This window comes from Leuresthes tenuis, unplaced genomic scaffold (assembly GCF_036924035.1).
Source record: "Leuresthes tenuis unplaced genomic scaffold, fLeuTen1.0.hap1 SCAF_4, whole genome shotgun sequence".
NCBI classification, from domain to species: Eukaryota; Metazoa; Chordata; class Actinopteri; order Atheriniformes; family Atherinopsidae; genus Leuresthes; species Leuresthes tenuis.
Genome location: NW_027325358.1, coordinates 25,605,782 through 25,622,586, shown reverse-complemented (window position 1 = coordinate 25,622,586; position 16,805 = coordinate 25,605,782). Strand labels below are relative to the sequence as shown.

Sequence of the window (16,805 nt, the reverse complement as noted above, 5' to 3'; positions counted from 1 at the left end):
TCCTGATATTGTCTCTACAACAAGCTGAGGTTTTTTTGGATGTTCCTGACTGGTCTGGCTATCAAAAGAGGTAAGGTTGTCTGTGGGGTCTGAAATTACCTGAATATCTCTGATCCACTCTGCTACCTCACCCTCCAGGCTTGGGAAGCCTTCTTTTTCATAGTATTCCTCCATTGATAAGGCACTGAAGGAAGGTGGGGGTGGAAAATCATCCTCACCAGGATCAATCGGCTCTTCAGGCTCCTTTTGAATAGGCAATTCTCTCGATAGCTTTTTGTAAACTTGTTCTAATCCTGTCAAAACTTCTTGTGTCTCTCTTTGGTTGTGCTGACTAATGCCTGGGGATTCCTGATTTTTCATTTCTGTTGCATCAATCATTTTGATTGTTGTGATCGTCTCATGTGGAGCTTTGACATCAGCTTTGGGCTCCAGGACATCTATGTCTTCCTCAGGCATTGCCTTGGGTGCTTTTTTGTGGTGCAGAGGGGAGATGCAGCTTATGGTTTCTCCGCCTTCACCCTGAAATATGTCTAAAGAGTCAACAGGACCTTGCTCCTGCTCGGCAACGGGCTTTGTTGCCATGGCGTCAAATCTGCCGATGTAAAAGCATTTGGAGCAATCAGGCTGTTTGGTTTCCACTCAGTCAGTCTTAGTGAAAGTACAAGAACACAGAGGGGAGAGGGGGCAGAGTGATTAGCAGAGTTTTTCAACATAACAATGTTTGTCATTTTATAGACTGTTATTTTTGTGCATGCCAAATGACTTGCTTGTACCACTGGATGAATCATCATCTGCTTTCACTTTGACATTTATTGTGTGATAGAAGTGAAATGTTAAGTGCTCTGTTTTCGTTTGTATTTTTTCAAACCTCACTCGATCTGTTTTGAGCAAACAGAAACACACATTACAAGAAATTAAAAAACACTCAAACTTTAAACCTAATAAACCACCTTATGACAGCTGGAAAATTTTAAGCAAGCGTCTGTTCTTCTTGAGAAAATGTATTATTATAAATCTCTGGATAAACCTCTAGGGATGGAACCTCTTACCTCTTCCGAGGGGGTTCAGGAATAGTCATCGAACATTGGCAATAAATGGAAAAATCATCATAACAAAAAGTGTATCATAGAGCATGAAAACATGAAACCACAATTACAAAAAAAGAAGAAATATAAAAACAGAGAAAAGAACAAAGAACGAAAAGAACGAAGCAGGCATCCTCTCACAGAAGCGTAAAATGACACCAAACACACACACTAATAATGACTTGGTATGCAATACTTCTGACTTTTCATTGGACCAGGTTGAGATATTTTACAAGGTTACAAATAAGAGATCGAAACTAGCACTATTGTGATATTTATAGCACAGCAGGTCACACCCTGCAGCTACTCCTACATCATGTCTCTATTGGCATAAGGTTGGCAGGACACGTGTCTGATAATGTGATAGTGACGAAGCGCTGTGATTCAATTCCACAAAGAAGAGAACTGTATAAGTCTTCTTTTCTAGCAGCTTGTATATAAAACTTAGCATCACTTTGCTATACAGCGTAATGTGGCTAATTAAGTTCTGTTTTTGGTCCTGTTTAAAAATCCAGTTGTAAATTACTGCCTTTATTTATGCTAACTGTCATATTAGCAACTGTTAGCAAATGTTGCTAACTCAGCAGCACACTCGGCTTTCCACTGTTTCCCCTAACTCTCAGATATTTCTCAGAATTCTTTTTTCCAGGTCTTTTTGATGCCTTTCAGTCTCACAATGATAAAGCTGTTGTTTGTGTGTTGATCCTTATTTCTTTTACAGCTAAACTTTCTAAAGGTGTGTTTCAGAAACAGCCCTAAATGTTATTGCAGTGCTTATAAAGACTTTAAGTGTCTTATGACTTAAATGACTTATGAAATGGGCTTTAAGTGGTGTGCTATTCAAGTGAAATCCCTATGATGTAATGTTAATGTATTATCCACCTATGTGTTTGCTGAAATGACCATGACAGAATAAAGCATCAAAAGTCCAGTGAATGTGTAATGCACTGATGTTCTAACTTTGTAAAGGCAGAGACAGAACTCTCTTATTTGACAAGCAGGCTGTTCTAACACTGAGCTGGACTTAGGCTCTAAAGTGGCTACTACTTCTCTCCACGTGCAGCGTGTGGAGTTTTCTGCTGAGCACACCTTTCTTTAATCATCTTACAGGCTGCGGAATGGTTCAGTAGAACACACACACACAAGGAGTATGAAACCATGAAATATCAATACGACTGTCTGCAGAAAATAGTTATAATAGGGGAGTCTGGGTCCTCTTGTATATTTCTTTAGCTGATGCACACACTTCTTTTACAGACACGCCTTGTATTAATATTACTGCCCTTGCAATATCTTTCTCACACACACTCACACACACACACCAACACCCCTCCACACACACATCTTAGCCTGCATCCTAACAAACTCCCATTTCCATTCACAACGATCCTTGCCAAACCCCTCAGACCAGGCTGGATTCCAACACAGCGAGTGATCATTAAGGGAAATGTGGATCAGAGCTTTTGGGATGACTACTCTTTGATGAACCGGGACGGAGGGAGAAACAAAATGTAGAGATTAAAAGGACCAACAGCAGAGCATGAAAGGAAGAATGGGGAACACTGTTGCAATAATAATGACAGCGTAAATAGGCCGGTACCAACCAGCTGCATAATGAGTTCAAAGTATGTACAGCAGTTGGACTGTCACTGGCTAAATTGTGCACTTCTGATATTACAGGCAGAAAACATCATTTTAATGTTGTTTTCTAGTCCTGAAAAAGTGAAAATATTTGAACCCATTGTTTTCTGTTGTGCATTTATAGGGTGACCATTTTTTGTTGTGTAATGCACTAGTTCCACAAGCAGCTTATTAGTTTGAATGCTCCGTTCAGTGCCCATTATGAAATGTATTCTGGCTGATGTCAGACTCATGAGGCACGGGGGGGGGGGGGGGGTTGGTATTTGGGAGTCCCAACACAGTTATTATTGAGTTTAAAGGAGAAACAATGTCAACTCATTAACCAAGTTTATGCGTCTTTACAGATATTGGACACTGAAAACAGCGGGAGACAGCATATGTAATCGGATATTACCCGTGTAAATTATTGCAAAAAGGGGCTTTTCATTCTGATGAGAAGGCTGCAGTTGTAATTCTTTAATCTCTGCTGAAAACCTCTGTGTCACAATTTTAATTCACTGACACCTGCTGATTGAAATAAGCCAAAACGTTTATTATTTTAATCCGACAGGGTTAGCGAAGAAAAGCAAAACCCTCATTTATATGGAGGCATATTCATGTATTCAGTCCTCTTCCCTTTTTAAAAAAATCTGTCTCGAGAAACAAAGGCTATTGTACCTATTGTATGGCACACTGTTTTATTATTTGAGGAGAAATCTAGTAAAGTTAAACCAAGTGTAATCAAACTATATTATTTGTCAGTTTGTAAGAGATTGTGGATAAAAACTTTGTTTTACTTAAGAAAAATAACTGCCATAATTAAATCACTATCGTAATTAAACTTACAAATAACTTTGCCCTTCTTTTTGGCTCAGCAGTGTCCTTATAGTCAGGGGCTTTTGAGAAAGATGCAAATTAATTTAAATCAATTAATCAAACTTCATGCATAATTAGAGTCCTGTTGCTATCTAATAATTGCTGGCACAGTTCTTTGTACATTTTATATGCTCTAGCTTTGATGTATCTTTGTCACTGTGGAAAAAAAAATAGTAACAGCTGGCTCAGCTGTTGAGTTTCTGTGCTGCATTCACTTCCTCTGACAGTTACAGTTTGCGCAAATGTAATGTGGAAACGTTTGTTTAGTAATGTTTAATTCAGCCAAAACATACTAGAAAATACAGTTGTACATACCTGTTAACAAAATGCTTTCAAGCTGCCTCCAAATGACAGATAAAAATGTCTGAGAATACATAGTTGCTGCAGGTCATCACCAGCACAAAAGGAATCTGAATGCTCAAAGTTCTGCTCTCTTGCTGCCCGGATCTCCTCCTTTGTGTGCACTACAACAGTCAGTGCACTATTTGTGCGAGCCCACATTTGCACACCGAGCACAAACACGTGTACTCAAGGCTTATGTGGATTTGAAAATGCATAGTACTAATCCAATTAATGAGCAACAAACATTTACTATCAGATCATGTAGGTGAATAATACAACGTAGGCGAAGGATAAGGTTTGATGTGATGAAATGACCTACAAGTGAAGGGAAAAGTTGTTGTTTTTTTTCAAATTTAAAGTATATTAGAAATGATCCTTTAAATAACTTTCATATCCCAAATAATAAAATACGAAGAGTAAAATATTCCTTATGAATGAATTCAATCACAGCCATCCATCAAATTCAAACTCCTCCAAGAGGTCTTCAAGTGATTTTATGATCTTCAGTATCCAGTATGTTGTTTTATAACAACACAAAGAACCTTTTCAGACGTAACTGTGGTAATTCAGAAATTGACTCTGAGGACCTCAGAACTCCAGCTGTTGGACAGATTAAAAATGTAGAAAAGAAATGGAGAAAATTCGAGACCAATGTTGCTCTAGATTTAGGTGGTCCAACAAAAAACATTCCAAAGCAATGAGTGAAGTATAGTCCATTGGGTCACAAAGGAAACTAGGATGACTTCTGAGCAACTGAAGGTTTCTTGCTAATGTTAACAATGAGAGAAAAAGTCGCTGCTTTCCAAAAAGAAGCTTGCCACATGTCCACAGTGTCACGATCCGTGGGTTTCTTAGTGTATTGAGTTTCCTAAGTTCCGGTTTTGTTGGTTCATCCTTGGTTCGCTCATGGTCTATGCCTTAACTCAGCATTCTTCTGAGTTTAAGTCCTTGTTCTGGTTAGTTGCTTAGTTTATTTATCACTATCTCAGGTGTCCTCGGGTTCCTCTCATGACCTAATCACCTGTGCCCTGTCTTTGTTACTCACCAAATAAGCCATCCCACCTTATACGCTATTGTCAGCTCCTTGCCGTTAATCCTACTTTGTAATCCCCTGTAGTTCTATTCATCGCTAGTGTGATTTTCTCCTTTGGGTTTGTTCTGTAATTTAATTTTCCTTTTTGTTTTCACGATTTAATTCATGGTTTGGTTTTAGTTTTTAAAATCAAACCTCAAGTCAAGTTTCCATGAGCCTCTGATTTGCTGGGACCAAAAAAAAAGCTTTTTTGGGTAGAATTATCAGCTTTTACATTAGTTTTATGTCATTTATTTGGCTTATTAAGTTAGTTTTTTCTTTGTTTGTTCAGTCTCTTTTATTTATTCATTCACTCAAAAAAAAAAAAAAATGAAAGAACATCCTCCAAATGAGGGGATTTCATAGTTGTTGTTTTTTTCCAGGGGAGTGTCAGGGACCTCAGGACTCAGGACAAAGATGCAGGGTCAGTTCAGATTCAAAGAGGTTTATTTTTAAACAGAGCACAGCAAGGCAGGATGAGGATCTCCTCACAGAGCAAAGTAATGGGCTGAGAAAATCCTAAGCGCTCTCCCAACCCAGTCTGGGTTGGCTCTCCTCAGTAACTTTGGCGGAGGACGAGCGCAGCTATGAAAGTTACAAACATAAATCGCCCCAACTCAGCAGGAAAACAGAAACGCTATGAAACGATAACAAAATAAGCCCACGCTCTCCTATTGAGGCGGATTTCAATAAAAGACGCTCTTAAAAAACAGAGGCGCAATGAAACTTAAACAATTAATTTGAAGCAACGACATTGAAGTTGGCATCCGATTCACAGCTTCCGATTCGCGAATTAAAGGGATGGGCATAAAGGGCCATTTCACTGCATTTTTTTGCATTTTGATCGTCCTAAACTAGGTCCTGCATGGAAACTAAAATAGTTACACTCCTCAAATCTGGATGGAATTATTCTAAAGAGGCTGTAGATTAATTAAAACCTTGTTTGAGATTTGTGAAACCTTTTTCTGATTTGTGAAAATGCACAACAGGGACATATTACTGCTTTTTTTGTATTCTGATCACCTTGAACCAGGTCACGACGCTGAAGTTGGCATCCGATTCACAGCTTCCGATTCGGGAATTAAAGGGATGGGCATAAAGGGCCATTTCACTGCATTTTTTTGCATTTTGATCGTCCTAAACTAGGTCCTGCATGGAAAGTGAAATAGTTACACTGCTCAAATCTGGATGGAATTATTCTAAAGAGGCTGTAGATTAATAAAAACCTTGTTTGAGATTTGTGAAACCTTTTTCTGATTTGTGAAAATACAGAACAGGGACATATTGCTGCTTTTTTTGTATTCTGATCGCCTTAAATCAGGTCCTTTTTACTAGACAAGACATGAAACACCCTGATGTCCCTGATTACTTTGAATAAGCTTTGCTAATTGTTGCTTGTTATTGATACGGTTGATTTTGTTGTTGGTATTTGGTCTCTTTTGGTCATAGATTTTCTTAACCTTTGGTTCTCTTAACTTATTCCATCAAAGAAACAAATGTACATTTGTTGTCAAAACAAGTGTCTTTTTAATATAGCTCAAGTAACAAAATGTGGTAAAACATGGGTACAATCAAGTTCAGGTACGGTCAAAAATTCAGCAAACCGACTCATTATCATAAGTCATTTTTTCATTTATTCATTTTTTAACATCTGAGAGCATAAGCCACCAGATAACACAGGACTGAACTGACATGGGTGCCATGTATGACTAAGCAACATTTCATGTAAGAACAATGTTATGCTTTTAAGTGCTGTACAACATACTGTAGTATAGGTGAATGCCAAATAACTGCACATTTGCAAAAGATAGCAGTTGATATCCCAAGCATTGCTAACAAAACTGAGACGTTATAGGCAAACAAATGCATGTTTGAAGGTGTCAAACTACACAAAGTATACCTGGAGAAACGTTGAAAATGTCATCATGGTGGCAACACAGCTCTTTTTTGCTAAACAGCAATGTATTTGTTCTGTTTCTATAATGAAAACGAAATACCAACAAACTCTCTGAAATGAATCCCACCAGACCATTCTCTTCTGGGCTGGCACTGTGGCTCCATGATAGAAAAAATACCTAAATGGCAATTCCAGTAAAAGTCAAGATATACTGTGCAATAAACTATCAAGGACATGAAGAATGTGGTCTGTGCAAAGCTCTCACCACAACAGTGTGATAATCTTTTACATCCTGTGTAACTGAATATAATATAAAAGTGCCGTTCATGCTTTCTGATCTCACGCCTCCTCAGTCTGAGCTGAAGCTGCTGTTGATTGGGTCCCAGTCCGTTCTGGACAAAGCTCTTTGGTCGGATCCATCGCAACAGGCTCAGGCAGCTGATAACACCTCAGCTGAGCTCTGAACTCCTCCATCTCCCTTGGCTCCACCTCCCTCCTCCTGCTGAGCAGGTACAAGTCAACAGAATGCCTCCGCTTTGACTCCACAATCCACTTCATCACCAGACAATCTGTACAGGATGTCTGGAGAAAGGCTCCGGTGAGATTGAAGCGATTGCCCACATCAAAGGTGAAGGTGCTGCCTTCCACTGAGATGTTGTAGGGCAGGTGCTGACACTCCTCACCAAAGCGGTTGATCTGGGTGTAAGAAAAAGTGGAAGTGTCACTGGAGTTGGAGAAGTACATGGTGATGCTGTCTCTTAGTCCCAGAGCCTTCATGGATGGTACATCGCTGAGACTGCCTGCAACTAAAGCCCATCTACCATTTAAATGATGAGGAGCCAGTGAATCCAGAGGGTGGACCAGTTTTTCACAGACCAGAGGAGTTGAATGGCTCACAGACAACAAACAGAAGACAGCAGTAACACAGACAGCAAACATTTCTCTGCAGGCAGACATTTAACTAATTCTGTGTTGTGTTTAATGCTGTGGTTTAAGCTGTTGAATTTCACTGAACCTGGAAGTCAGTTAGGAGGAATGTCTGTTTTTATAGTGCAGCTGGCATCAAGAAATCCCACTGTTGCAACACATGACATGGCATAAGAGATATTTATCTCTTATCTTCAGAAAATGGGGATTCCATAATTAGGCAATCAAGGTAAGCTGGAAAGTTGGTTAGTTTGATGATTCATTTGTGCTTTTTTCATTCTGAATTTTTTCTGGGAATCTTGTAAATTCTGTGAATAAAGAGTATTTGCACAGGAATCAATAGTTTTCAAAAGGGCACTTGTTGCACATACCACATTCAGGCAATGACCTCTGACTGCTGTGAACCTTCTGGCCTTCACTGGTTAAAAAACGAAAATGTCATGAACTGAGAGAAAGGCTTTGGAGATGCTTTTATTATTATGTACACATTCTTGTTAAAAGCTCCAGATTAAAAATGGAAAGAATGAATTACTTTGGAATAAATACTCCCTACGAGAAAACATTTAATCCGTGTTGACATAGTATTACAGCAAGTAATGACTAAGAATGAGACAGAATGAAGACAGAATGAAGTCACCGTCATTTTGAAGGCTCTGACTGTTCAGGATTGGCAAGATGTGCTTATTATCGCGCCACCTTTGTAAATGAGCAAAGTGCAAAGGACAAGTGCAATATTCTGTAAGAATTAAGGTAAAAACCAATTGTTCTTGATCCTCTGCTATTGTATGTATGGATGAAGCAGTATGCAGCCTTTAACTTTTGGACCAGCTTGCGGTGAACAACCCCATGTCCAAAACAGCCTTGTGTTTACAGTATTAGTACAAAGAAAACATGTTGAGAAATATCAACCATGTACTGCAGATCTGTACCACTCAATCCATTTAAAACATTCTGAAACACTGAATATACAACTTCACACTTCACTGGTGTTTGAGCAGAGTTGCAGGAGATGAGGGACGTCTTACATTTGCAAAGATCCATTTATACTAAATGAGACAAAAGTGGAGGGGTGTGTCTAAGACTGTCTAAGTCATGAAGGAATTATTTTCATGCAAAATAAAAACAACAAAAAAGGAAAAAACAAACTTTAATTAAGCTCAAAGAAAAACTAAGATGTTGCAATACTCCCCCCATGCAGTTGTTGCGAATGGTTATTACTCCAGTGTTGTTCAGTGTTTTTTAATTGCTGTTTTATGTAGACAGAGCACGGTGTTATTCATTATGTTCATCAACTTTTGCAGCATTCATCTTTGCACAAAATATGAATTTGTTCATTTCTTGAGCCGAGATAAGATTTTAAGGATAATCAACGCAAAATTCAAGCACAGAACCATTTGAAAATGTCTCAAGCCTGTTCATTGTCTTCAGTGCGAATGCCCAGTTCACAAAGCTCCTTGTTGGGATCCATCACTGCAGGTGGAAGCATGTTTAGACACTCCACTTGAGCTCTGAATTCCTCCAATTCCTTTGTCTCCACCTCTCTTCTCCTGCTGAAAAGCCACAAGCGCTCCGCCTTTTTTGACTCATTGTCAAAACGCATCACCACACAATCTGCACAAGGTGTATGAATCATGGTCAAAGTGAGGTTTATCTGATGGCGCACATCAAAGACGATGGTGCTGACTTCCAGTGAGATGTTGTAAGTGCGGTCGTGGCACTTTCCATCAATATGAACAAAGGTCGAATAGGAAATGTTGGAGGTTGCGGTTGCATTGGAGAAGTAAATGCTGGAGCTGTCTCTCTCTTTGAAGAACTCCAGCAGTGCTGGATCACTCAAACTGCCTGCAACTAAATCCCATCTTCCCGCCACATGGTGAGGATCCAGCTGATCCAAAGGCTGAAGTAACTCTTTGCAGGTCAGAGGGCTTGACTGACCGGCAGGCAGCAAAAGAAGGAGAGTGACAGACAACACAACGAACATGTTTCTGTATGATAAAATCATGCTTTCATGAGAGGATTTCCCATTCATCTTTATTCTCCTGAAAAACGTAGCCTGTTTTATAATACAGCTTGGCTCTGAAAACTAAAGTGTTACAACACAATATGTAAAATTTAATTATCCATTAACCATCTGTGCGCTTTGATATTGTGCCGTTTGTCTGATTAGTTGGGAATGATCAATATTTGCACTGGAACATTGGTCTTTCGACATGAAGCCTTCTATTTGAGTTGGATGGGTAACCAGACACACGGAGCTGCACTGAAGGCCACCAGATTTAGTTCAGATTTACAGCTACAGTTGATAGATACTTTATGTCAGTGACGATGGTGCAGGAAGGGAGGACCCAGATACCCACACACACACACTCAAACAGCACTTCTTAGGCAGGGTTCATACTGGGAGTGTGTGTGTGTGGCGTATGCTTTGCTGCGGCTCCATGTTTGTATTCACACCGGCAACCTTTCTGAAAACTTTCAGCCTTTCTCAGCCCTCTGCACAGTAGGCAGGGATGCGCCTGGTGATGACTACAAACGCGCAGAGCAGCAACATACAACATGAAAATAATTCAGTATCATCTGAACAGGTGGGGTATATTTCAATGTGTCCGACACACAAAGACTCCGATGAAAGGTGCATTGTAACATGATTTATTACAACGAATGTTTTTACTATGTTTTTTGCTGAGAAACACACTAAAAATAACATAAAAACATGGCTCGGGTTCAGATTTCACCATCTTGGTCTTTTTGGAGAAAGAAGTGACCTTATTTAGGCAAAAAAAAGTTGCAGAGAAATCTTTGTGGCTGTATATATATTCCTTTATGAGATGGTTATTTTCAGGAGGACTGCCAACACACTGATCAAAAGGGCTGAATTGACCGAATTAAACTGTAATGGCTTGCAGAAAAATCTACTGACTTAGTTTGTCCCTATTTGCCGCTTGTGGTTCTGCCTTTTATGGCCCTTTCTTGTTGGCTTCACCTCGCAGAGTGTTTGGATTTGTTAATGAACATTTCTTGATCCAGGTTAGTTTATAGAAAATTAAAAAACACTTTTAAGATGTGACTGGAAAATGTCTACATCTACACACACACATATATATTTATATGTATATATTTGTTTGTGTATATAATGTGCTTTAAGAATCACAAGTCTTTTAATTAAAACAACTAGTTTAACAACTTCTTATAGACTCCAAAGTAAACTTTTATGTACATTTTGTTACCATTGGAGAAAGTTAGAAATTGCAAATATGCATGTTTTGATATCATATCATCTCATGATATGCAAAGAATGTTGTTTAGATATTGTACATGTTCAGTACAACTCACTGGAAATTCATGTAAGATGGGATACAACAAACATACACATTGCAATTTGGTACCAATGCTAGTTGAAAATGAGGACAAACACATGATCATTTGCACATTTTCTGTATTATTAATCAAAAATAGCATAAAATCAATTACAGAAGCACAGGCATAAACATTTCAAACACATATTTTCATGGACAGACACTTATTCATTTCATTCTGCATGGTTTGTCAAGGGAATGATGCTTTTTAAAGTCTGAATCAAAGAAACTGAGATTTTCTTGATTTTCATTTGAAACAGTGTATCAGATCATTCTTTTCTCTGAGTCATAGTAAGTTGGCTTGCTTGCTTCTGCAAGTGTTTTTGGTTGTATAACAACATTAAGTCACAAAATCCTTTACCTAAATGGATCCCATCCAGACCTGCATGATTAGGGCTGTTTTAAGAGTAACATCTTGTACTGATTGTTATCCACTGAATGTACATTATTAACTGAAGCTGCAGCAAACAGCACAATTTAGCATTTTCTTACGGTCATTTTCTTTCATTTATTACCCTTTGTAACAATATACGATAAGCAGCAGTCTCTTAGGCCTTTTGTCCCTCTGTTGTCTCTTCAGTTGCAGCAGCTGAATCACTTGATGTCTCTTCTGGGCAAAGCTCCTTGGTAGGATCCATCACAATAGGCACAGACATGTTGAGACACTCTGCCTGGGCTTTGAACTCCTCCATCTCTTTTGGCTCCACTTCCCTTCTCCTGCTGAACAGGTAGAAACGCACCGGTTTGTCAGAGTTGTCGTAGAACCGTATCACAGCGCAGTCTGGACATGAGGTTTGGAGCAAAGTCATAGTAGCGTTGGACTGAGCAAAGGTGAAGCCGCTGCTTTGCAGTGTGATGTTGGACCGCATATACTGACAGGTGTCATCAAAACTGATTATGAGCGTAAAAGACACCGTGGAGGTGTCGCTGTGATTGGCAAAGAAAATATTGGAACTGTCTCGTTCCTTAAGCTTTTCCAGGTTTGCTGGATCACTGAAGCTGGCTGAAACTAAACTAAATCCGCCCTTCAGATCACGAAATTCCAGCTTATCCAAAGGCTGGAGCAAGTTTTCACAAGACAGAGGAGCTGAATGGGTCACAGACACCCAGCAGATTAGAGCAAGAACATACAGCGCCAACATGTTTTTGGAATATGAACTATATGCTGTCGGTGTGGTGTCAAGGCGAAAATGAGAGAGTTAAAGCAGTCCAGCTGTTTTTATAGTTGTTTTAAAAATCTGTGATTTCATAATACCTCCAAATCTGGGGAGCAGAGTCCCATTTCTCCCTGTGAAACAAAGGCATGCTCTGTAACTGGGTTTTGATAAGAGTGGCTGCTTTTCTCTGCATTCTGTGTAAACATTTACTGACCCAACATCTGCGAAAAACAGCGAAATGTGATCAAAGGTGACCACAAATGGGATCATACAGTCAATTTTTTACATTTTATCATCAAGTAAAATCCTGTTATTTTCAATTTATCCATCAGTTGGGGTAACAATGTTTAGATAAGAGACTGCAGTGTCACTATGTGTGACCACGGAGATACAGTCTCTAATCATGTAAAGTGACATGTTTGGGACTATATGTATCTCCTTTTTGCTCTGTACATGTTTGAAAAAACATTAAATCATACTCAACAGGTCTGTAATTTTATCACATGGGTCTTTGACGCCAGAAGAAGTTCCATTCAGAATGAAACACGTTTTTCTGAGACTGTACACTTGACAGGTATGATGAAGGAGCGGTTCCTTCTGGGTGAGAGAATAACTGTCTCTGGTGTGGAAAGCAGTAATTTATCACATGTGCAAAAAAATTAAAAAAAAAAAACACTACAGAATATAACATACTGAAAGACAGGAAAACCTAAACCTTTTTAAATAATTTAAAATGAGTTCCAAATCACTGATCCAAGCTCCAAATAACTTTCTATCAGGTTAAAACCTCCCATAGCTTTCTTTGTGGATGTGAATGAAACACTGACATACGTGATTTATATTTAGATTATCTTCAAAGTTTTAGGGATTTGAAACTTAAGTCAATACAAAGAAATCCCATCAAAGACGCTAAAACATTATATTCTATAAAGGTTCAGTCTTAAAAAAAGATAATTCATCTCATCTCATTTGTATTTTTCACTTCAACACATCTGTGACTGAACGAATATCAGTTTTAGTCTTCATCTTTTAGTCCTTCTGTGCCTCAGCTTTTTCTTCGGTTTGAACGGATGGATCACTTGTGGTCTGTTCAGGACACAGCTTTTTGGTAGGATCCATCACAACAGGTGGGGGCAGATTCAGACACTCCACCTGAGCTCTGAACTCCTCGATCTCCTCCTGTTCCAGCTGCCTCCGCCTGCTGAACAAATAAAAGTGCTGCCTCTTTCCAGATTCTACATCGAAGCTCAGCAGTATGCAGTCGTGACAGGATGTGTGGATGAAGGTAGTGGTGACGCTGCCATTATCAAAGCTGAAGCTGCTGCCCTCCAGGGAGATGTTGTAAGAGGCATAGTGGCACTTGTTTTCTGAATTCATGCTGCTACGACGGAAGGAGATGCTGGTTTCATTGGTGATGCTGGAGAATGTAGCTGTGGCACTATTTCTAAGTCTCAGTCGCTCAATGAATGGCAGGTGGCTCAGACTGCCGGCAACCATAGCCCGCCTACCCTCCAAATGATGTCGATCAAGTTGATTCAAAGGCTGGACCAAGTCCTCACAGGCCAGGGGAGCAGAATGACTGAGAGACATCAAGCAGAGGAGAACCATGGCAGACACAGCCAACATGACTCTGATGGTTAAAATCATAATTTACCGTTGAATTTTTCTCTCGATGCTGCCAGAGTAATCATACAAAGCCTCAGTTTCAGATTTTGAAAACCTTGCACGCCTTTCCGAGTATATACTTTTTTCGAAACTCGTCGTTTCACAATTCTGAAAATCCCAGAAAGCAGAGTTGCTCAATCAGTTGAACATTTGGACATCAACCGGCTGCTTTGTTGTTGTTTTTTTTACTGTGACAGCACTGTGGGGACTCAAATGCAAATAAACTGTTACTCAAGTCATCAATAAGTAAAGAAGAAAAAGCACTTTCAATCTGTAAATAAAAGTTGCACATTTAGGTTAGGTTTTGAGAGGAAAAATAAAGTGAAATTCTTCATACCACCACCATGCTCACTGTAATGTAAGTGGTGCGTAAAACAAAGTTTTAATCAATAGCAAACACCCCCCCCCATTTTTTTAGAGTTGGAGTATGTTGAATCAGTGGGAAAATTCATGGTCTGTACTTGGTGAAATTTGACTGCCTCTTTCAAACAGATGTTGGAACAGCTGGAGGGATGCTGAGCTGTAACTGGTTATTTTGCCTGCTGGCAAGTGATGATGGCCCAGGCATTTGTACATGTCTTGTAGTAACTGAATCAGTCAGATTCTGGAGTTAAATGAGTTGCTTGTTTGATGTTTTTCAAGCTGCTGCCAATGGTTTGAACCAAGTAAGTCTGAAAAGACTCCCCAAAACGCGGCATATGTGCATGCTGGCAGATACAGACAACAAACACCTTCAGAGAACACACAACTTCTAGTGGTTGTACAACTGTTTGTGAAGGGTGAAGGTGGTGTGACATGATGTCCGTGTCTTATTGTAAAAATAATGCTTTCTTTCTTCTCTTCAGCCCCAACCATGACCCAACTTCTATCACTGAGCATGTAGCTTAGATTTCTTACCCTGACCAAATGACACCACCAGTGATTTTACAGCCTAAAGCCAACAAATGACAACGCTTTATTGGAACATGTTGTCTTCATGTGTATCCACGGCAACCTGTGAAATGGCATCCGGGTAGATGACGGTTGTGTTTGAAGAGAATGTATTTTAGCTCAAACTATAATTGGTTTCATCTTGTAGTGAAGTTATTTTCTTTTTTGTCTAAATCCAACCAGAAATTCTTTCAGTAAAATGTTGTTGTGCTACAAGGTTTCATGTTTCATGAAGGCCTATGGTTGACAGCACAGCATTTAGCTGCCTCGCCATACCTTATCCAGACTTTGTGGCTTGTTAAACTGTATACTTGACAATGATGTCAGCTCAGATGTGGAAACGCTTATATGAGCCCCATTTCCCTCTTGCTGCTTGCACAGGCAGTGCTTTACAGAATGGAATTATAAGCCGTACTTAAGAATATGAAAAAAAAAAGATTGTTTCAGTTGGATGATGAGTTGTTGTAGTGTGTTGCTGTTTGTTTTTGATGCAGTGCTGCCTCAGGGTCTGAAGCCAATGTCTCTGCTGACAGATGTTCCCTTGGATTCTATAATTATTGTAATGATATGAAATCTACTGACAGCGTGACAACTTTTAAAGTCTTTAGTTAACTCTGTCTCAACTTTTTTGTGATGTGTTACCAGCCTTAAGTTAAAAATGAACACATTCGATATTTGTAGTATATTCAATTAATCTCCTGCGACCTGGCGTCCACAAACGTGAGCATCACAATATTGGTTATCAGACCGAGTGTCCTTATGTGTGGACATCATTTTTGCTTCATGTTCAAAACTAATATCTGTTTTTTATAGTTATCTGTTACTCCTAACCCGTAATAGCCAGAAGACATGTAAAATGCAAGCCAAACCAAAGGGCTGAGATGGTTTGAAAATCATTAAACCCTCTTCTTGTTTCCATTTTACACAGCCTTCCAACATTTCTGACACTGGAGACGTGTTATTCTCTCAACCTTTTAGTGGACCAAATGAACTACAAGTTGATATTTTACTGATTTGTTCTGTTCCACCTTTATGTCCCTCTGTTTGTTTTAACAAACTAATTTTTTTATTTCAAATCTGGTGCAAGCTAACCTGTCTCAAGCCCATGCAGCACCAGAGAAATCAAAACCCATTTTGTATTAATTTCACAATAATGCTTCTGACAAGTTCAAATCTTTCTCTTACTTCTGGATACCAGAAGGCACCAAAGTCTTTCCAAAGTGATTTTCACTTGCAAATTAACTCCATAATAGAGGACACATTCTCTACAGCTTTTGATCTTTATGCCATTCAGTTATGCACACTACAGCACATCTGAGAGAAGTTACTGTATGTGATTAATATAATGCATCAAATTATCTGGAAGCGAGCTGAAAAACAAACTGACCTCATAAAAGTTGCTTCAGAGCACATTTATTTCTATTCAGAGAGAAGTTAAAAGTTCAGAATGCCGAATTCCAGTACATTGTTTTGGACACTTTCAACATTCTGAGATATATGTCAGTAACTTCATAATATGTTTTTCTGAATTCTTACTCCACTTAAAATGACAGTCAACTCCATCAGGCGTTTCACCATTTGTTCCTTCGGTAACTATGCTGTCTTTTCAGTTTGATCTTCTGAATCGCTGGTCTTCTGCTCTGGACAAAGATCCTTGGTAGGATCCATCACAACAGGTGGAGGCATGTTCAGACACTCCACCTGAGCTCTGAACTCCTCCATCTCCCTCTGCTCCAGCTGTCTCCTCTTGCTGAACAGGTAAAAATGCTGCCTCGCGCCCGAGTCCACAGTCATACGCATCAGCATGCAGTCATGGCACGATGTATGGACAAAGCTTGCACTCAGGTTGCTTTTATCTGTCCCATCGAAGGTGAAGCC

The 16,805-nt window shown here is 39.4% G+C and overlaps 3 protein-coding genes across 3 annotated transcripts; all 3 read right to left on the bottom strand.

Moving 5' to 3' along the window:
• Nucleotides 1–6,639: 6,639 nt before the first annotated feature.
• Nucleotides 6,640–7,907, bottom strand: LOC140304682 (uncharacterized). The gene has a single exon (XM_072383423.1). It carries the CDS (start codon nucleotides 7,847–7,849, stop codon nucleotides 7,232–7,234), a length of 618 nt encoding a protein of 205 aa, XP_072239524.1. The 5' UTR covers nucleotides 7,850–7,907; the 3' UTR covers nucleotides 6,640–7,231.
• Nucleotides 7,908–8,113: 206 nt separating this feature from the next.
• Nucleotides 8,114–9,865, bottom strand: LOC140304681 (uncharacterized). The gene has a single exon (XM_072383422.1). It carries the CDS (start codon nucleotides 9,846–9,848, stop codon nucleotides 9,225–9,227), a length of 624 nt encoding a protein of 207 aa, XP_072239523.1. The 5' UTR covers nucleotides 9,849–9,865; the 3' UTR covers nucleotides 8,114–9,224.
• Nucleotides 9,866–13,232: 3,367 nt separating this feature from the next.
• Nucleotides 13,233–14,080, bottom strand: LOC140304683 (uncharacterized). Its single transcript, XM_072383424.1, has one exon. It carries the CDS (start codon nucleotides 13,977–13,979, stop codon nucleotides 13,362–13,364), a length of 618 nt encoding a protein of 205 aa, XP_072239525.1. The 5' UTR covers nucleotides 13,980–14,080; the 3' UTR covers nucleotides 13,233–13,361.
• Nucleotides 14,081–16,805: the final 2,725 nt, after the last annotated feature.

Excerpts from the sequence above, each read along its gene's own strand:
- LOC140304682 (XM_072383423.1), bottom strand. The coding sequence starts at position 7,849 with ATGTCTGCCTGCAGAGAAATGTTTGCTGTCTGTGTTACTGCTGTCTTC.
- LOC140304681 (XM_072383422.1), bottom strand. The coding sequence starts at position 9,848 with ATGAATGGGAAATCCTCTCATGAAAGCATGATTTTATCATACAGAAAC.
- LOC140304683 (XM_072383424.1), bottom strand. The coding sequence starts at position 13,979 with ATGATTTTAACCATCAGAGTCATGTTGGCTGTGTCTGCCATGGTTCTC.